The 21,786-nt window shown below is 44.4% G+C and overlaps 3 protein-coding genes across 3 annotated transcripts; all 3 read right to left on the reverse strand.

Annotated features, from left to right (window-relative positions):
• Window positions 1-428: 428 nt before the first annotated feature.
• On the reverse strand, window positions 429-2,077 carry LOC147961609 (uncharacterized). The gene is made up of 5 exons (XM_087532266.1): window positions 1,986-2,077; window positions 1,776-1,899; window positions 1,367-1,466; window positions 693-834; window positions 429-609 (listed from the first exon to the last, which is right to left on the reverse strand). Exons 1-5 carry the CDS (start codon window positions 2,075-2,077, stop codon window positions 489-491), a joined length of 579 nt encoding a protein of 192 aa, XP_087388392.1. The 3' UTR covers window positions 429-488.
• A 9,396-nt stretch (window positions 2,078-11,473) lies between these two features.
• On the reverse strand, window positions 11,474-13,122 carry LOC147961610 (uncharacterized). The gene is made up of 5 exons (XM_087532269.1): window positions 13,031-13,122; window positions 12,821-12,944; window positions 12,412-12,511; window positions 11,738-11,879; window positions 11,474-11,654 (listed from the first exon to the last, which is right to left on the reverse strand). The coding sequence occupies exons 1-5, from the start codon at window positions 13,120-13,122 to the stop codon at window positions 11,534-11,536; spliced, it is 579 nt and encodes a 192-aa protein (XP_087388395.1). The 3' UTR covers window positions 11,474-11,533.
• Window positions 13,123-20,016: 6,894 nt separating this feature from the next.
• LOC147961611 (uncharacterized) lies at window positions 20,017-21,225 on the reverse strand. Its single transcript, XM_087533876.1, has one exon. It carries the CDS (start codon window positions 21,223-21,225, stop codon window positions 20,017-20,019), a length of 1,209 nt encoding a protein of 402 aa, XP_087390002.1.
• Between the last annotated feature and the right edge of the window lie 561 nt (window positions 21,226-21,786).

Consider the following 21,786-nt stretch of genomic DNA (forward strand, 5'->3'; position numbering starts at 1 on the left):
CTAGTGAACATGCAATGCCCCTCCAGGAGGCCCTTCTCTTGAGACCATCTTTGCATCTTCTTTAATGGGCCGAAATCGCTTGGTGCCACCACATACATACAGGGCTAATTCTCCAGCAGGTACATAGTTTCTCACCGCCAATTTTTCATTCGTTAGTCTATTAAGTGGAAGATGAAACTTTTAACAAATATAATGAATTCTTAAAAACAAATATAATGAGAAAAAGAAACTCTATGCACAATGACAAGAAAATAACGTGGCAACGCATGTTGTTTCTTCTAGTTTTTAATCAATTTTGCAACAAATTAACCACCAAACACAATGCTTATGATAATTTTTCCTGTTAGAACACGAGGTAGCTCTAGTTGGAGCATAGTAGGCAGTGGGATTAAGGGTTACCATTTTCAAATTATTCCTAGCGGCCTAGCTCATGTGGATTGAAACCTGAAATCTAAGGGGTGGCAATTAATGGCTGAGCGTTGTACGTGCTAATCATTCAAACTAACTTCTTCTGATGGGTGCTCGAAGCTGCAGTCTTGAATGGCCCGGAGTAGCTCAGGCTCGAGCAAAAAGTCCCTGAAGCCTAAGTTGTGGATTCCGTCATAGCCCCTACGTGCATAGACCGTTCGTCAGAAAGGGAACAAAAAGGGGCGGAAAGAAGAAAAAACCAAGGAAGTTGAATGAATAATTACTCGTTGGGGCTTGCATGCCCAGTGGCGAGCTTGGCGGCGGCATTAACGACCTTATCAGTCCTTTGGGTGCTCGAAGGCGCAGTCCTGGATGGCCTTGAGCACAATGTCCCTGAAGCCGGAGCCGTGGATTCCAATGTAGCCCCTGCATGCATAGGCCATCCATCAGAAAGGGAGCAAACAAAGGGACGGGAAGAAGAAAAACAGGAAGTTGTAGTGGAGCTAAGGCTCCATGGCACCTCTTATCCCACTTACACATCACAATCCGCATAGGCACATTTTTTTTGTTATCCAACATAAAACAACATATGAACTTCAAACTTTGCAGAGAAACAAACATTCTTACTACAATGTGGAAAATTTATTTTGATTTTTTTCGTGAATCATAAATACTTAAGATAGCCTTTTTACTAAAAATATATCTCATTTTGTATATTTATGCCGGACCAAAAAAATCTAAAAGTATTTCACACATTGAAGTTTGAAAGTTTGGTTGACCTGCAAAGTTTAAAGTCTATATGTTATTTCATTTAAGAGAAACATAGAAGAGAAATTTTCATGTAGTAAGTTAGTTGACTAGCACAGATCTCAAAGTAATGTTGGATGGTAAGTAAGAATAAGGAGTGTCATAAAGCCCGAGCCAAAATAAAAAACAAGAGAGCTGAATTAATAATTACTTTTTGGGGCTGCATGCCCGGCGGCTGGCTTGGCGGCGGCCTTGTTGTCCTTCTCGTAGTCGACCAGCCCTGTGCGCGTAGGCCGTCCGTCAAAAAGGAACTGAAATAAATTAATGAAATGATGAACGTGATCAGCATCTCTGCTAGCATACATTTGATAGCTTCCAAACACGTTTTTAATCAATTGTGCAATATATTAACCACCACACACGTAGCCTATGATTTCTTTTTGCTATTAAAACAGAGGGTAGCTCTAGCTAGTTGGAGCATGGTAGACGGTGAAATTAAGGGTTGGCTTTTACAAATTATTCCTAGCTGTCTAGCTCATATGGGCTGAAACCTAAAAGCTTAAGAGGTGGCGATTAATGGATCCAAGGGCGAATAGCTAACCGTAATCGAACTAACTTGCCTTCGGGGGGCCGTTGCTCCAAGCGTTAGGCCTGGTCTCAAGGCCGCAGTCCTGGATGGCCCGGAGCAGCTCGGGCTTGAGCAAGAAATATGTGAAGCCGGATCTGTGGCTGCCGACGTTGCCCCTGCGCGCACAGGCCGTCCATCAGAATGGGAGCAAGCAAAGTGAAGGGAAGATGAAGAAAAAGAAGGAAGTTGAATGAATAATTACTTCCTGGCGGCTGCTTGCCCGGCGGCGTCGACAGCCTTGTCGTCGTCGAGCAGCTCCTGCTTGTACACGTCGTTCTCCTTGGCCTGTCCCATCCTGGCAACCAAGGAAAAGGCGGGTGTCAATTCGAGTGAGAAACTCTAGAAATCGCACGCAGGAAGTCAGACTCAGATGTCGTCTCGCGGAGATAGAAAAGATGCGGGGGCGGGCTGCAAAGAAAGAAGCGGCAGGACCGCGTGATCCGCCCAGATCGAGGCTCACCTGAATGAATTGTGTCGCTCCATAGGGTACGGCCAGATCCAGGCTCGACGAGGAGGAAATCGTTGAATTGGGGATGGAGAGGAGTGGATCGTGGGGGAGCAGAGAGAGGGATGGGAGCGGCGCTAGAAGGAATCGGGGCAGAAACGGCGCTAGAAGGAATCGGAGCAGAAAATTTAGGGTTTCGGAGGTTTTCTATGACGAGGTGGGTTAATCCGGTTTGGGCTAAGAAGGAAAAAAATCGTAGCGACAAGTAGCAATGCGAATCTTGGCGCAGCAAATTCCTCATTTCCTTTTTTTTACACATTATAGACGCAAGCGCTCATACATACGCGCATACACCCATCTCTATGAACGCACACACGCACACCGTACCCCTATGAGTCCTTGCCTGTTAGCAAATCTCGATTCCAAGCTTGGTGTGCTCGTTTGTGACGAAAATGTCATCGTGCCAACCATGGTAGCAGCACCGGTGTTAAATGATTGTCATAGTAGTTTGCTTGAAGTTTGGAAGGTTATAATTGAGCTTTGTATTAGAGAGTCGAATATAGTAGAGCTCATGAGCTGGTTGGATACGGATGTGCGAATTCCTCATATGTTTGGGCGGATGCACCCCCTTATTTTCTTATGAAAATTTTGGGCAATGATGTAACCATTATTTGGTGAAGCATGCCCCTTCCTTTAAAAAATAAGGCACTGAGGAAAGACGGCGGTGACACGGAAAGACGGACAGAACCAACCGGCCAACTCCATTCCTGTTAGTTTTGCCTAAGTAGATTGATTTTTATCGACTGCTCTGGCGCCGAGACAAGGAGAACTCATTCCGGTGGCGTGGAGAGGACTTGCCCGATGTACAGAATCTGGCCTCGACCGGCTAGGGTGAGCAGCATGATTGTGTTTGCATCGAGGAGTTTGGCTGCGAGCTACGGGCAAATGACCTCGACAAACGTTGTGATTAGGGGAAATTTGCGCCGGCCGCCAACAGTGTGGCTCCATCATTCGGTGGTGGTGGAACAACAGTGGCATTTTGGATCTAAACTGTAAAGAGAATGGCAACGGTGGCTGGTTTCACGGTAGGGAATTTGGTGGGTGGGGGATCGGTTGTGTCGAGATTCACACTCCTCGGTATCACTCAAAAAAGATTTGACAAGAATATGACTTTATTCTTGGACAATTCACATATCATTTACAATTAACTTAGAGAAATCAAATGATCTATTGAGATGAGAATAGCTGGTTTGTGCATCCGCTACTCTGTTTTCTTCTCGGTTTGTAAAATCCAAATTCAGGAGGTCAATTAAGCACGTCTATCGACCAAAACTATACGAACAGGTCGTACATGATTTCCTTCCGGCTGAGAAGGTCGTACGCGGGTTACCTACGATAAATAGGCTTGGATATTTGGTGCGACCTAAAAACTCAGCCAAGGCTAAAAATTATCTGTGGTGTGCGTGTGGGGATGTGCGTCACTAGTGAGGCACTGAGGCCGCAGAAGAATGGCATTGGGAGGTAACCGCCCTAGGAAGAGGACTTCACAGGACGCTGACATGGACGATGATGATGATTTAGATGCTATCACTTCTAGTCTGTTGAAACCGACAGATGGGGACAATGCAGAAAAAGGGCGACAATAGTAGTTCGATTCTCCCGCGAGGAATAAGTTCTATTTATCCCTAGTTCCTGCCTCATGTCTGGGGAAGCATTACTAGGGAAAAACTTATACACATGATTTTACCAGCAGCGAGTTTAAAAATAAGGCGCTGCTGCATTGTAGTAGTAGCGCGCTCTGGCAGTACTCGCTGCTGAAATAGACGTAGCAGCAGCGCGCCTCCTCTAAGCCGCGCTACTGTTATAATTCCCACGACCCCGCCGTGACGCTAGTTCTAGCAGCAGCGCTTTTATTCAGACCGCGCTACTGCTAGGTAGTTTAACAGTAGCGCATTTGCCTTTAGAGCGCTACTGCTAAAACTAGCTATCTCCAACCCGCCCCCCATGCTCTCCTCTATTCGATCCACGCTCACACTCAAACTCACTCCCCCTCAACCCCCCCCCCCCCCCCGGGCGCGCCGGTCCTGCCCCGCCGGCCGCCATCGCCTACCCCTCTTCCCTCTGTGCCACCGTCAACTCATCCTCCTCGCTGGACTCGGTACCGCCCTCCTCCTCCGTCCTCCCTCGACTTGCCGCCGGTCGGCCCCTCCTCGCTCCGCCTTCCTCCTCCGTCCTACTCTCTTCTCCCTCCTCGAGTCGCCCCTCCTTCTTACTCCTCCCTGCTACATTTTGATTTAGTAGGCTAGTTCATATGCAACATTTTGATTTAGTTGATATGATTTAGTTGATTTAGTAGGCTAGTTGATTTAGAAGATTTTGATTTAGTTGATTTAGTAGGCTAGTTGATTTAATGGATTTAGAACATTTCGATTTAGTTGATTTAGTCGGCTAGTTGATTTAGTAGATTTAGTCGGCTAGTTGATTTAGTTGATTTAGAACATTTTGATTTAGTTGATTTACTATGCTAGTGGATTTAGTAGGCTACTTGATTTAGTTGATTTAGTATGCACCATTTGATTGTTATTTTTTCTGTATATGGATAGGTAGATGCTTTTGTTTTTTTGTAATAAGTTATATTTTGGCAAAATGTAGGTGCCAATTTAGTTAAATTTGCCACTTGATTTTTTAATCAATTATCTTAGGCAATAGGGGCCAAAATAGATGAAATGTCTTGGTAGGTGGTACCCTTATTTGGTACCCTTATAATTGTCTATAAAATTGCTTCTCGCGGAAGAACCAAAAATATCACATGCTACTGTTTTTCTTTCCTGTGAAGTGGATCGTTAATCCTTTGCTCATATTGCTTTAGGAAAATTGCGCCGCCACCACCACCACTATGTTGACTGTGTAAGTCAAGGTGCGCCAGCAGCCTTGCAATTGGCAAGCTGTTCGACATCTACTTCCAGCCGAGTTTTCGTCATGCGGCGTAAGAAATTAGATGAAATGTAACAACTATTTTATTTTTAGTGTTGGCATTTGCATTGTGTCATTTTGCTTTTTTTACACAGATCGTCCCATGCAATGTGAGGTTGAAATTCAACAAGCTGACAAGAGACACTGTGACATTTGAGGCTCTTGGGGGGCCGTACACTATGGAGGTCGAGAAAGGACGCAATATGTCGCAGATTGGAGGAGATGGATGGGCCTGTTTCCTCACCCACATGCGTCTTACTGGTGGTGAGTTGATTAACTTCTCCTTCAGAGCAGAAAGAACCAAGCTGGTTGTCATTTATCTCAACCTGGTGGAAGATGATGAAGATGACGAAGATGACGAAGATGATTCAGATAATGAGGACCCACTCGATGAAGATGATGAGAACTCACTTCATGAAGCCATTGTAGCAAGAATGAGGCTGAGAGAGGAGGAGGTGTGCAACCTATGGGACATAATTCCGCCACGTGATGACTTTGTCGGGGTGCCATTCGTGACCCGCCTGACAAGTACCATGGTCGATCGGCATGAAATGGTATGTTATACTGGCTGTAGTAATTTGATGATATATATATGCTTTATTGTTATACTTACAAATGCAAATTATCCGATGATATGCTTAGTGAATCCGATGATATGCTTAGTGTAGAGTCCAGTGATATGCTTTGTGAAATCTAGTCAATGATATGCTTTAGTGTAGAGTCTGATCACATGCTTATTAGTGTAGAATCCAAGGAACTATTAATAGTGTAGATAATCCATATATACTTACTAGTAGAATCCATGATTAATTAGTACAAATGCATAGTACTGTGTCTTTTGATAGTGTAGAAATCTAGACTTAATAGAAATATATTTGCAAGAGTATGTGCGAAGCTATTTATTAATTGATATATTTTTCTTATTCAGAAATTGCCAAAGAACCTATCTGTGAGTTGTGGTATCGAGCCTGATGAAGAAGGCTCAGCTGGACTACGCCTTACCGCAAGGGGCTCCATCACCACCTGTACTTACCGCATGGACACAGACGGTCGTACACACTTAAACTCGGTTGGGTGGAAGAGATTCCTCATTGGCAAGAATCTTCGTGTTGGACAGGTCATCCTAATTACTATCAGGAACACCCACCGCCCAGGCTTGAGGATGATGATCGTCGTCGATATCATCTTGAACTATATATGTGTGTGTGGCTATATCATCTAGAATTACATATGATGATTGTCGTCGATATCATGTAGAACTACATATGATGATCGTCGTCGATATCATCTAGAACTACATATGATGATCGTCATCGATATCACCTAGTACTGCTTGAGGATGCATGTTGAGTATATATGAAATTGTTATCTAGTACTCCCTCCGTTCCAAATTACTCGTCGTGGTTTTAGTTCAAATTTTAACTAAAACCACGACGAGTAATTTGGAACCGAGGGAATAGTACCTAGTACCTATAATGCTTTATGGCTTTATGAAATTGATATCTAGTAGTACCTAGTATCTCGAAATTGCAGTTTATTGAAGCTGAAACAGGGTGGTAATGATGAAAGATATAGCAGTAGCGTGGGGCTAGAAAATCGCTAAAGCTAACTAATAGTAGCGCGTTCCGGAAAAGCGCTGTTGAAATAGTCAATAGTAGTAGTGCGGGTACAGACAGCGCTACTACTAAGAGTTAGCTGTAGCGCCATATTGGTAGCGCGGCCGCCCGCGCTGCTGATAGCCTCAAAACCTGAGCTACTACTAGGGTTTTCCCTAGTAGTGAAGGGGTGATGTCTCCCACCTTAACACCTCTTTCACCTTCAGCATATGTGTCAATGAGAGATTGAAGAGGCCGAATAAAGAACATTCCACAGAAGAATGATACTCTGGCATTATTGCCGGGCCCAATGAATTTGTTACTTTGGAACTGTCGCGGGTTGAGCGACCACACAACAGTTCATGAACTGCGCGATCTCATGCCGAAGTCTGTGATACATCACTGATATATCTATAAACTTTGTATATTTCACGCCTATTAACTTCTAAGTGTGCAATGTTTCTAATTTTTTTAGGGACCAACGTATTAATTCAATGCTCACTTCTAGTTCCTATTTTTTGTTATTTTTGGAATTTCAGAAAAAAAAATCACCAAACAAAAATTCCTCAATAAAATCTGAGAAAATGATAGCGTGTTTTTGTAGCACTAGAGGACTAGAGTGCCAAGGCCCATCATCTGGAGGGGCATGGTGGGCCCGCAAGGCCTAGGCACCTAGTGAAGGTGCCCGTCTTACAAATGCGCCTATGACATGTGGGGCTTTCCTCCCTCCTCTGTGGCTTCGGTGGCCAATTGCTTTATATACTCTTGAAACCCTACCCTGGATAATTGTGAATTTTTTCGCCGCCACTTTGTGATTCTGAGGGCGATCTTCATACTCAACCCTTTTCGTTACTCTCCAAAGGGAGAACTCGTTTGCATCATCACCAACATCGATCCTCATGCTTCTAGATAAGTTATAAGTAGCACTACAACATATCCGAACACTATTGATCGTGCATCACTGACCGGCCACTGGCCATACGTTAGTGATGAGCACTACCACTGACCTGCCATAAGCACTTTGGTGCTCGGCCGGACGCTTATCACAGACTGAAAAACAATTGCCTGTTTGTGATACGGTGATTCTAAATGAAAAGGCTGCTCCATTTGACATGTCTGAGTTTTCCTTCTAAATTCGACCCTTAGTCTTTCCCACCCGTCAGTGATGTTGTTTAGTTCGGTTGTTATATGCAACCTCCATGGCTCATGTACATTACAACCCTCCCCGCCCATGGCCGAGCACCAGCCACTTTAGCTTTCAGTTTGTCCTGCCCGGCATCATCGAACGTGTGTTGCCAGCCAATGCGGGGCACTACTCTGACACGGCAGCACCCATGTCGTCCCCAGCGGCATTCTGTTTCATGAGTCGCATGTACGGTCACGTGACTATAGACCCCCTCCTCCCCCCCCCCCTCAATCGTTCTTATGGTGGTGCCGGTGTTGATATGCCACAGTAGTAAGATTCATTCCTTGTAGGTGCCGATGTATATTCTTCCATGCATGCTTTCATGAACTTAGAGGTGAAAATATTACAATTCTTCTGAATGTTACAATTGGTATGTGCGGCGATACATATTATGTTATGCGTAGTTAGAGGTGACAATGTTACAATTTTTATGAATGATACAATTGGTATGTGTGATGATACATATACTATTATATATGCATTTTTAGAGGTGACAATCTATATTATTTTATGCATTCTTGTAGGTACTGATGTACTCTGCTATGCATGCTTGCACAACTCACCATCTGTCATAAGAAAACATATAAAATCCATGATATGTCATTATGCATTCCATGCGATTACATGAACATGTATGTGATACCGGAGGCAGCATATCACTTGGAAAGTGTTTGATTTGCCTAGATACCGATCAAACATTTATATTTTTTTATCCTTTTGTATTTCATTGCGCACAATATTAGCATAACGCACAATGGAAGCTAGACCAAAGTAGTAAACAAATCAGCAAGAGGTAAACCTTGCATTCCTCCTTCATTGCTGGGAACTAAGGATGCCAGTTACCGGCCCATTCACATTTTTAATGGTCAAACAGATATAAGCATATAGCAGCATCATGTACATTAATTGTAACTAGCAGACCACATTTATATAGGCAGATTAAAAAGAGGCAAACCTAAGCTAGCAGTGTTATTCTTTCAGCAGATCACGTCCTTCCTTCATCAGAGGGAATTTTGGAGGCCAAACCATCATAAAGGGGCTGACACTAAACACGTAATCATCCTCTTCTGTCACGTCGTAAACCTTCTTCAAAACCTTGCTTTTGATATAAAAAAGGTAGAGGGCATTGTCCGCCTCGATCTCAGAATTGGACCCAGGTGCATGTACATCTGCATCCTTGAAACCATGACTTGGTATCATATGATTAGCACATATCTCACGTAAACAAATGGTATTCACAAGGAACCAGTTGGCAGCGCCATTATTGCCATCCACCCCGTGCAGCCAGATGCGTATTTGTAGGTCCTTGAGAGTGATGAGATGAACCCCAGAATCATCATCTGCGAGCGACAGCTTGCCACACCACGATAACACCTCTTCTGGGAGGTTAACTAACGACAGAGAGGCAGACACAAGATCTAGCACGATTAAAATATTGATCCCGCTCACATAGGCCAGAGTATAGATCTTGCCGTCACCAATCAAACTAGCAACATGATCAAGATCGTCACCACGCTGTCGTGCTGCCGGAACTCTTCCCCAACACTTTGCTGGTTCGGAGTCCGGGGATCGTCATCGAGCTGAACGTGTGCTAGAACTCGGAGGTGCCGTAGTTTCGGTGCTTGATCGGTCGGGCCGTGAAGACGTACGACTACATCAACCGCGTTGTTATAACGCTTCCGCTTTCGGTCTACGAGGGTACGTGGACAACACTCTCCCCTCTCGTTGCTATGCATCACCATGATCTTGTGTGTGCGTAGGAATTTTTTTTAAAATTACTACGTTCCCCAACATTTTTTCCTTCGCGTCACGTGTTATGTTCTTTTCTTTATGACACCTCTTGCTTTCTCCTATTATTCTCATCCTGTATTTATTTTAAATAGGTTTTAATTGCATAAAAATATATTTTATGACAAAGAAGTAACATATCGAAAAGGATAAAAAAAAGAATGAAACATATAATTCCATTCCTGCTCTTCGTACCATCTCACTCTCCCTTTATTTTTCTTGTCATTCTTAAAAAAAATCTATTGTCTTTCGTGTAACAAAAGTAAAACTAAAAATAAAAAAAATAAAAAATAAAGATAATTTAAGTGGGTGTGTGGGTCCCACGAACATGTAACTGTGGGCGGCCGACCAATGTGCAACGGGTTGTTGCATATAATGGGTGAGAATCAATGACGAGACTTGCACTTGCGTGCCTAGTGGCATACATGCAACTGCCCCCTCGCCTCTCCCCCGGAGATACTTGCAGCGGCAGTTACGATGAAGACATGCAGTTGCAGTCGAGGGCAACACTTGCACCTGCATGTCTAGTGGTAGACATGCAACTCCCTTAGACAAAAAGCACCGCTAAGTTGCAGTCATATTGATGACATACAGTGTGAGTCAGGGATGACACTTGCAGTTGCATGTCTAGTGGCAGAAATGCAACTTCCCTCCTCACCCTCAGATAGAAAATGTCACTAAGTGGTAGTCACGGTGAACACATGGAGTTGTAGTCTTTTTTTTGCAGGGACATGGAGTTGTAGTCAAAGGGCAAAATTTCTAGCTGTGTGCCTACTGGCAGACGTGTAACATCCCACTCTACCAACAAAAACACTGTTGAGTTGTAGTCGCACTGATCTCACGCAGTTGCAGTCGGGGGGGTGGGTGGGAGCGGGGCGACAATTGCAGTTGCGTGCCTAGTGACAGACATGCAGCTATCACTCCCTCCAACAAAACACCACTAGAGTGCAATTGGGGACGGCACTTGTAGTTGCGTTCCTAATGATAGACATACAAGAAAAATGTTAAAAAAACAATAAAAATAGACAAACAAAAATAACAATATGAAAAATACAAATGCAAAATAAAATAAATGTCACAAAGAACACATAAAAATGTTGAAAAAATACTTACAATAAAATAAAAATAAACTAGAAAATGTTTTAAAAAGAAAAGAAAATGAAGCCGAAAAAACCAAGCCATAAAACATCAGGGGTGGACATGCAACTAGCTTACATCCCTCCCATTCAAGTTGCTTCAGTTGTAGGCAGGACGACACGCGTAGTTTCAACTATACTAGTGAACATGCAATGCCCCTCCAGGAGGCCCTTCTCTTGAGACCATCTTTGCATCTTCTTTAATGGGCCGAAATCGCTTGGTGCCACCACATACATACAGGGCTAATTCTCCAGCAGGTACATAGTTTCTCACCGCCAATTTTTCATTCGTTAGTCTATTAAGTGGAAGATGAAACTTTTAACAAATATAATGAATTCTTAAAAACAAATATAATGAGAAAAAGAAACTCTATGCACAATGACAAGAAAATAACGTGGCAACGCATGTTGTTTCTTCTAGTTTTTAATCAATTTTGCAACAAATTAACCACCAAACACAATGCTTATGATAATTTTTCCTGTTAGAACACGAGGTAGCTCTAGTTGGAGCATAGTAGGCAGTGGGATTAAGGGTTACCATTTTCAAATTATTCCTAGCGGCCTAGCTCATGTGGATTGAAACCTGAAATCTAAGGGGTGGCAATTAATGGCTGAGCGTTGTACGTGCTAATCATTCAAACTAACTTCTTCTGATGGGTGCTCGAAGCTGCAGTCTTGAATGGCCCGGAGTAGCTCAGGCTCGAGCAAAAAGTCCCTGAAGCCTAAGTTGTGGATTCCGTCATAGCCCCTACGTGCATAGACCGTTCGTCAGAAAGGGAACAAAAAGGGGCGGAAAGAAGAAAAAACCAAGGAAGTTGAATGAATAATTACTCGTTGGGGCTTGCATGCCCAGTGGCGAGCTTGGCGGCGGCATTAACGACCTTATCAGTCCTTTGGGTGCTCGAAGGCGCAGTCCTGGATGGCCTTGAGCACAATGTCCCTGAAGCCGGAGCCGTGGATTCCAATGTAGCCCCTGCATGCATAGGCCATCCATCAGAAAGGGAGCAAACAAAGGGACGGGAAGAAGAAAAACAGGAAGTTGTAGTGGAGCTAAGGCTCCATGGCACCTCTTATCCCACTTACACATCACAATCCGCATAGGCACATTTTTTTTGTTATCCAACATAAAACAACATATGAACTTCAAACTTTGCAGAGAAACAAACATTCTTACTACAATGTGGAAAATTTATTTTGATTTTTTTCGTGAATCATAAATACTTAAGATAGCCTTTTTACTAAAAATATATCTCATTTTGTATATTTATGCCGGACCAAAAAAATCTAAAAGTATTTCACACATTGAAGTTTGAAAGTTTGGTTGACCTGCAAAGTTTAAAGTCTATATGTTATTTCATTTAAGAGAAACATAGAAGAGAAATTTTCATGTAGTAAGTTAGTTGACTAGCACAGATCTCAAAGTAATGTTGGATGGTAAGTAAGAATAAGGAGTGTCATAAAGCCCGAGCCAAAATAAAAAACAAGAGAGCTGAATTAATAATTACTTCTTGGGGCTGCATGCCCGGCGGCTGGCTTGGCGGCGGCCTTGTTGTCCTTCTCGTAGTCGACCAGCCCTGTGCGCGTAGGCCGTCCGTCAAAAAGGAACTGAAATAAATTAATGAAATGATGAACGTGATCAGCATCTCTGCTAGCATACATTTGATAGCTTCCAAACAAGTTTTTAATCAATTGTGCAATATATTAACCACCACACACGTAGCCTATGATTTCTTTTTGCTATTAAAACAGAGGGTAGCTCTAGCTAGTTGGAGCATGGTAGACGGTGAAATTAAGGGTTGGCTTTTACAAATTATTCCTAGCTGTCTAGCTCATATGGGCTGAAACCTAAAAGCTTAAGAGGTGGCGATTAATGGATCCAAGGGCGAATAGCTAACCGTAATCGAACTAACTTGCCTTCGGGGGGCCGTTGCTCCAAGCGTTAGGCCTGGTCTCAAGGCCGCAGTCCTGGATGGCCCGGAGCAGCTCGGGCTTGAGCAAGAAATATGTGAAGCCGGATCTGTGGCTGCCGACGTTGCCCCTGCGCGCACAGGCCGTCCATCAGAATGGGAGCAAGCAAAGTGAAGGGAAGATGAAGAAAAAGAAGGAAGTTGAATGAATAATTACTTCCTGGCGGCTGCTTGCCCGGCGGCGTCGACAGCCTTGTCGTCGTCGAGCAGCTCCTGCTTGTACACGTCGTTCTCCTTGGCCTGTCCCATCCTGGCAACCAAGGAAAAGGCGGGTGTCAATTCGAGTGAGAAACTCTAGAAATCGCACGCAGGAAGTCAGACTCAGATGTCGTCTCGCGGAGATAGAAAAGATGCGGGGGCGGGCTGCAAAGAAAGAAGCGGCAGGACCGCGTGATCCGCCCAGATCGAGGCTCACCTGAATGAATTGTGTCGCTCCATAGGGTACGGCCAGATCCAGGCTCGACGAGGAGGAAATCGTTGAATTGGGGATGGAGAGGAGTGGATCGTGGGGGAGCAGAGAGAGGGATGGGAGCGGCGCTAGAAGGAATCGGGGCAGAAACGGCGCTAGAAGGAATCGGAGCAGAAAATTTAGGGTTTCGGAGGTTTTCTATGACGAGGTGGGTTAATCCGGTTTGGGCTAAGAAGGAAAAAAATCGTAGCGACAAGTAGCAATGCGAATCTTGGCGCAGCAAATTCCTCATTTCCTTTTTTTTACACATTATAGACGCAAGCGCTCATACATACGCGCATACACCCATCTCTATGAACGCACACACGCACACCGTACCCCTATGAGTCCTTGCCTGTTAGCAAATCTCGATTCCAAGCTTGGTGTGCTCGTTTGTGACGAAAATGTCATCGTGCCAACCATGGTAGCAGCACCGGTGTTAAATGATTGTCATAGTAGTTTGCTTGAAGTTTGGAAGGTTATAATTGAGCTTTGTATTAGAGAGTCGAATATAGTAGAGCTCATGAGCTGGTTGGATACGGATGTGCGAATTCCTCATATGTTTGGGCGGATGCACCCCCTTATTTTCTTATGAAAATTTTGGGCAATGATGTAACCATTATTTGGTGAAGCATGCCCCTTCCTTTAAAAAATAAGGCACTGAGGAAAGACGGCGGTGACACGGAAAGACGGACAGAACCAACCGGCCAACTCCATTCCTGTTAGTTTTGCCTAAGTAGATTGATTTTTATCGACTGCTCTGGCGCCGAGACAAGGAGAACTCATTCCGGTGGCGTGGAGAGGACTTGCCCGATGTACAGAATCTGGCCTCGACCGGCTAGGGTGAGCAGCATGATTGTGTTTGCATCGAGGAGTTTGGCTGCGAGCTACGGGCAAATGACCTCGACAAACGTTGTGATTAGGGGAAATTTGCGCCGGCCGCCAACAGTGTGGCTCCATCATTCGGTGGTGGTGGAACAACAGTGGCATTTTGGATCTAAACTGTAAAGAGAATGGCAACGGTGGCTGGTTTCACGGTAGGGAATTTGGTGGGTGGGGGATCGGTTGTGTCGAGATTCACACTCCTCGGTATCACTCAAAAAAGATTTGACAAGAATATGACTTTATTCTTGGACAATTCACATATCATTTACAATTAACTTAGAGAAATCAAATGATCTATTGAGATGAGAATAGCTGGTTTGTGCATCCGCTACTCTGTTTTCTTCTCGGTTTGTAAAATCCAAATTCAGGAGGTCAATTAAGCACGTCTATCGACCAAAACTATACGAACAGGTCGTACATGATTTCCTTCCGGCTGAGAAGGTCGTACGCGGGTTACCTACGATAAATAGGCTTGGATATTTGGTGCGACCTAAAAACTCAGCCAAGGCTAAAAATTATCTGTGGTGTGCGTGTGGGGATGTGCGTCACTAGTGAGGCACTGAGGCCGCAGAAGAATGGCATTGGGAGGTAACCGCCCTAGGAAGAGGACTTCACAGGACGCTGACATGGACGATGATGATGATTTAGATGCTATCACTTCTAGTCTGTTGAAACCGACAGATGGGGACAATGCAGAAAAAGGGCGACAATAGTAGTTCGATTCTCCCGCGAGGAATAAGTTCTATTTATCCCTAGTTCCTGCCTCATGTCTGGGGAAGCATTACTAGGGAAAAACTTATACACATGATTTTACCAGCAGCGAGTTTAAAAATAAGGCGCTGCTGCATTGTAGTAGTAGCGCGCTCTGGCAGTACTCGCTGCTGAAATAGACGTAGCAGCAGCGCGCCTCCTCTAAGCCGCGCTACTGTTATAATTCCCACGACCCCGCCGTGACGCTAGTTCTAGCAGCAGCGCTTTTATTCAGACCGCGCTACTGCTAGGTAGTTTAACAGTAGCGCATTTGCCTTTAGAGCGCTGCTGCTAAAACTAGCTATCTCCAACCCGCCCCCCATGCTCTCCTCTATTCGATCCACGCTCACACTCAAACTCACTCCCCCTCAACCCCCCCCCCCCCCCGGGCGCGCCGGTCCTGCCCCGCCGGCCGCCGTCGCCCCCGCCAGCCGCCGTCGCCTACCCCTCTTCCCTCTGTGCCACCGTCAACTCATCCTCCTCGCTGGACTCGGTACCGCCCTCCTCCTCCGTCCTCCCTCGACTTGCCGCCGGTCGGCCCCTCCTCGCTCCGCCTTCCTCCTCCGTCCTACTCTCTTCTCCCTCCTCGAGTCGCCCCTCCTTCTTACTCCTCCCTGCTACATTTTGATTTAGTAGGCTAGTTCATATGCAACATTTTGATTTAGTTGATATGATTTAGTTGATTTAGTAGGCTAGTTGATTTAGAAGATTTTGATTTAGTTGATTTAGTAGGCTAGTTGATTTAATGGATTTAGAACATTTCGATTTAGTTGATTTAGTCGGCTAGTTGATTTAGTAGATTTAGTCGGCTAGTTGATTTAGTTGATTTAGAACATTTTGATTTAGTTGATTTACTATGCTAGTGGATTTAGTAGGCTACTTGATTTAGTTGATTTAGTATGCACCATTTGATTGTTATTTTTTCTGTATATGGATAGGTAGATGCTTTTGTTTTTTTGTAATAAGTTATATTTTGGCAAAATGTAGGTGCCAATTTAGTTAAATTTGCCACTTGATTTTTTAATCAATTATCTTAGGCAATAGGGGCCAAAATAGATGAAATGTCTTGGTAGGTGGTACCCTTATTTGGTACCCTTATAATTGTCTATAAAATTGCTTCTCGCGGAAGAACCAAAAATATCACATGCTACTGTTTTTCTTTCCTGTGAAGTGGATCGTTAATCCTTTGCTCATATTGCTTTAGGAAAATTGCGCCGCCACCACCACCACTATGTTGACTGTGTAAGTCAAGGTGCGCCAGCAGCCTTGCAATTGGCAAGCTGTTCGACATCTACTTCCAGCCGAGTTTTCGTCATGCGGCGTAAGAAATTAGATGAAATGTAACAACTATTTTATTTTTAGTGTTGGCATTTGCATTGTGTCATTTTGCTTTTTTTACACAGATCGTCCCATGCAATGTGAGGTTGAAATTCAACAAGCTGACAAGAGACACTGTGACATTTGAGGCTCTTGGGGGGCCGTACACTATGGAGGTCGAGAAAGGACGCAATATGTCGCAGATTGGAGGAGATGGATGGGCCTGTTTCCTCACCCACATGCGTCTTACTGGTGGTGAGTTGATTAACTTCTCCTTCAGAGCAGAAAGAACCAAGCTGGTTGTCATTTATCTCAACCTGGTGGAAGATGATGAAGATGACGAAGATGACGAAGATGATTCAGATAATGAGGACCCACTCGATGAAGATGATGAGAACTCACTTCATGAAGCCATTGTAGCAAGAATGAGGCTGAGAGAGGAGGAGGTGTGCAACCTATGGGACATAATTCCGCCACGTGATGACTTTGTCGGGGTGCCATTCGTGACCCGCCTGACAAGTACCATGGTCGATCGGCATGAAATGGTATGTTATACTGGCTGTAGTAATTTGATGATATATATATGCTTTATTGTTATACTTACAAATGCAAATTATCCGATGATATGCTTAGTGAATCCGATGATATGCTTAGTGTAGAGTCCAGTGATATGCTTTGTGAAATCTAGTCAATGATATGCTTTAGTGTAGAGTCTGATCACATGCTTATTAGTGTAGAATCCAAGGAACTATTAATAGTGTAGATAATCCATATATACTTACTAGTAGAATCCATGATTAATTAGTACAAATGCATAGTACTGTGTCTTTTGATAGTGTAGAAATCTAGACTTAATAGAAATATATTTGCAAGAGTATGTGCGAAGCTATTTATTAATTGATATATTTTTCTTATTCAGAAATTGCCAAAGAACCTATCTGTGAGTTGTGGTATCGAGCCTGATGAAGAAGGCTCAGCTGGACTACGCCTTACCGCAAGGGGCTCCATCACCACCTGTACTTACCGCATGGACACAGACGGTCGTACACACTTAAACTCGGTTGGGTGGAAGAGATTCCTCATTGGCAAGAATCTTCGTGTTGGACAGGTCATCCTAATTACTATCAGGAACACCCACCGCCCAGGCTTGAGGATGATGATCGTCGTCGATATCATCTTGAACTATATATGTGTGTGTGGCTATATCATCTAGAATTACATATGATGATTGTCGTCGATATCATGTAGAACTACATATGATGATCGTCGTCGATATCATCTAGAACTACATATGATGATCGTCATCGATATCACCTAGTACTGCTTGAGGATGCATGTTGAGTATATATGAAATTGTTATCTAGTACTCCCTCCGTTCCAAATTACTCGTCGTGGTTTTAGTTCAAATTTTAACTAAAACCACGACGAGTAATTTGGAACCGAGGGAATAGTACCTAGTACCTATAATGCTTTATGGCTTTATGAAATTGATATCTAGTAGTACCTAGTATCTTGAAATTGCAGTTTATTGAAGCTGAAACAGGGTGGTAATGATGAAAGATATAGCAGTAGCGTGGGGCTAGAAAATCGCTAAAGCTAACTAATAGTAGCGCGTTCCGGAAAAGCGCTGTTGAAATAGTCAATAGTAGTAGTGCGGGTACAGACAGCGCTACTACTAAGAGTTAGCTGTAGCGCCATATTGGTAGCGCGGCCGCCCGCGCTGCTGATAGCCTCAAAACCTGAGCTACTACTAGGGTTTTCCCTAGTAGTGAAGGGGTGATGTCTCCCACCTTAACACCTCTTTCACCTTCAGCATATGTGTCAATGAGAGATTGAAGAGGCCGAATAAAGAACATTCCACAGAAGAATGATACTCTGGCATTATTGCCGGGCCCAATGAATTTGTTACTTTGGAACTGTCGCGGGTTGAGCGACCACACAACAGTTCATGAACTGCGCGATCTCATGCCGAAGTCTGTGATACATCACTGATATATCTATAAACTTTGTATATTTCACGCCTATTAACTTCTAAGTGTGCAATGTTTCTAATTTTTTTAGGGACCAACGTATTAATTCAATGCTCACTTCTAGTTCCTATTTTTTGTTATTTTTGGAATTTCAGAAAAAAAAATCACCAAACAAAAATTCCTCAATAAAATCTGAGAAAATGATAGCGTGTTTTTGTAGCACTAGAGGACTAGAGTGCCAAGGCCCATCATCTGGAGGGGCATGGTGGGCCCGCAAGGCCTAGGCACCTAGTGAAGGTGCCCGTCTTACAAATGCGCCTATGACATGTGGGGCTTTCCTCCCTCCTCTGTGGCTTCGGTGGCCAATTGCTTTATATACTCTTGAAACCCTACCCTGGATAATTGTGAATTTTTTCGCCGCCACTTTGTGATTCTGAGGGCGATCTTCATACTCAACCCTTTTCGTTACTCTCCAAAGGGAGAACTCGTTTGCATCATCACCAACATCGATCCTCATGCTTCTAGATAAGTTATAAGTAGCACTACAACATATCCGAACACTATTGATCGTGCATCACTGACCGGCCACTGGCCATACGTTAGTGATGAGCACTACCACTGACCTGCCATAAGCACTTTGGTGCTCGGCCGGACGCTTATCACAGACTGAAAAACAATTGCCTGTTTGTGATACGGTGATTCTAAATGAAAAGGCTGCTCCATTTGACATGTCTGAGTTTTCCTTCTAAATTCGACCCTTAGTCTTTCCCACCCGTCAGTGATGTTGTTTAGTTCGGTTGTTATATGCAACCTCCATGGCTCATGTACATTACAACCCTCCCCGCCCATGGCCGAGCACCAGCCACTTTAGCTTTCAGTTTGTCCTGCCCGGCATCATCGAACGTGTGTTGCCAGCCAATGCGGGGCACTACTCTGACACGGCAGCACCCATGTCGTCCCCAGCGGCATTCTGTTTCATGAGTCGCATGTACGGTCACGTGACTATAGACCCCCTCCTCCCCCCCCCCCCCTCAATCGTTCTTATGGTGGTGCCGGTGTTGATATGCCACAGTAGTAAGATTCATTCCTTGTAGGTGCCGATGTATATTCTTCCATGCATGCTTTCATGAACTTAGAGGTGAAAATATTACAATTCTTCTGAATGTTACAATTGGTATGTGCGGCGATACATATTATGTTATGCGTAGTTAGAGGTGACAATGTTACAATTTTTATGAATGATACAATTGGTATGTGTGATGATACATATACTATTATATATGCATTTTTAGAGGTGACAATCTATATTATTTTATGCATTCTTGTAGGTACTGATGTACTCTGCTATGCATGCTTGCACAACTCACCATCTGTCATAAGAAAACATATAAAATCCATGATATGTCATTATGCATTCCATGCGATTACATGAACATGTATGTGATACCGGAGGCAGCATATCACTTGGAAAGTGTTTGATTTGCCTAGATACCGATCAAACATTTATATTTTTTTATCCTTTTGTATTTCATTGCGCACAATATTAGCATAACGCACAATGGAAGCTAGACCAAAGTAGTAAACAAATCAGCAAGAGGTAAACCTTGCATTCCTCCTTCATTGCTGGGAACTAAGGATGCCAGTTACCGGCCCATTCACATTTTTAATGGTCAAACAGATATAAGCATATAGCAGCATCATGTACATTAATTGTAACTAGCAGACCACATTTATATAGGCAGATTAAAAAGAGGCAAACCTAAGCTAGCAGTGTTATTCTTTCAGCAGATCACGTCCTTCCTTCATCAGAGGGAATTTTGGAGGCCAAACCATCATAAAGGGGCTGACACTAAACACGTAATCATCCTCTTCTGTCACGTCGTAAACCTTCTTCAAAACCTTGCTTTTGATATAAAAAAGGTAGAGGGCATTGTCCGCCTCGATCTCAGAATTGGACCCAGGTGCATGTACATCTGCATCCTTGAAACCATGACTTGGTATCATATGATTAGCACATATCTCACGTAAACAAATGGTATTCACAAGGAACCAGTTGGCAGCGCCATTATTGCCATCCACCCCGTGCAGCCAGATGCGTATTTGTAGGTCCTTGAGAGTGATGAGATGAACCCCAGAATCATCATCTGCGAGCGACAGCTTGCCACACCACGATAACACCTCTTCTGGGAGGTTAACTAACGACAGAGAGGCAGACACAAGATCTAGCACGATTAAAATATTGATCCCGCTCACATAGGCCAGAGTATAGATCTTGCCGTCACCAATCAAACTAGCAACATGATCGAGTCGTAGCGAAATACGGGTGAATTCGGTTGCAACCGAAGAGTAGATGGCCCATATATCATCTTGTAAGACATACACATCCACAATTGTCTGCTGCCCTTCCACGCCCATTGCCAGATAGAAGAAGGACAGGCCGTCGTCGCCGCCTTTGAGGATGACCTCTCTGTCGTAGTATGTGAAGCGGTCATCATGGATGCTGCTGGTTTGCGGAACTGGCGGGAGGATGGTCGTGTATCTCCCAGGGTAGAGCGGGCATCGGACTGTTCTTACTGGTGGGCCGTCGTGCAGGTAGGAGGTGAGTAGGAGGAGGCCGTTCCAGCAATCCACACAGAAGCCGAAGCTGTCGCTGCCCAAGGTGCCCAAATCGAAGTTTGCAGGGTGGACAACGGCAGCGAGCTCAGGGGGCTGAGGCATCGGCACGAACCGCGGTGGCTTGGTGCCTCCAGTTTTGATGTAGAAGCCGAGGAAACTGGGTGGGTGGAGGTCGCGGAAGCGGCGGAGGAAGACGGGGTCGGAGGCAAGGCGGAGCCAGCTCTTGCAGACTAGAGCGGTGTGGACGAGGCTGGTGGGGAAGGCGACGCGGAGGAGGATCTCGCCGAGGAGATCGTCGTCGTCGAGAACGGCCGAGGTGGCCGCTGTGGCCGGTGGCGGCGATCGCGGCGCCCCGAGTGCTTCCATGGTTTGGTGATCTGATGAGATGAGATTTGGGCGAAGAAGAAAAAGGTAGGAGCTGATTTTTGTTTTTCGATGGGTTTTTCTGATATAAAACACCTGAACGCGTTTCGTTTTTATTACAAAGAGTTGCAAATCCCTACAAAAAAATAATTTATGCACAAAGCTCTAAAATATTGTTTTTTCTCTACCGGTCTAGTATCTTGTTTTCTGCATCGTTACAAAGTTTTTTTAACACAGTACAGATACAAGCGCTCATACATACGCGCATACACTCACCTTATGAACGCACACACGCATACCCTACCTCTATGAGCACCTTCGACAAACTGAGTTGGCATATCATCTTGAGATGTACGAAGACACCGTAGCCGCCTCTCGTCGTCGACGGGAACGTTTTCTCCTACTGAAAGCGCATCGCCGGAAATCCTAAAATAAATCCAGGACTAATGCGAGCACCAGGACTTGACCCCTGGTGGGTTGGGATACCACTGTCTCTCTAACCATCCAACCACAATAAATTGTTGTGGCATTGTCAAAGAGGTCATAGACGATTCCGAACCCTGC

Source organism: Triticum urartu, chromosome 7A (assembly GCF_056163025.1).
Source record: "Triticum urartu cultivar PI428250 chromosome 7A, HENAU_Tu73, whole genome shotgun sequence".
Lineage (NCBI taxonomy): Eukaryota > Viridiplantae > Streptophyta > Magnoliopsida > Poales > Poaceae > Triticum > Triticum urartu.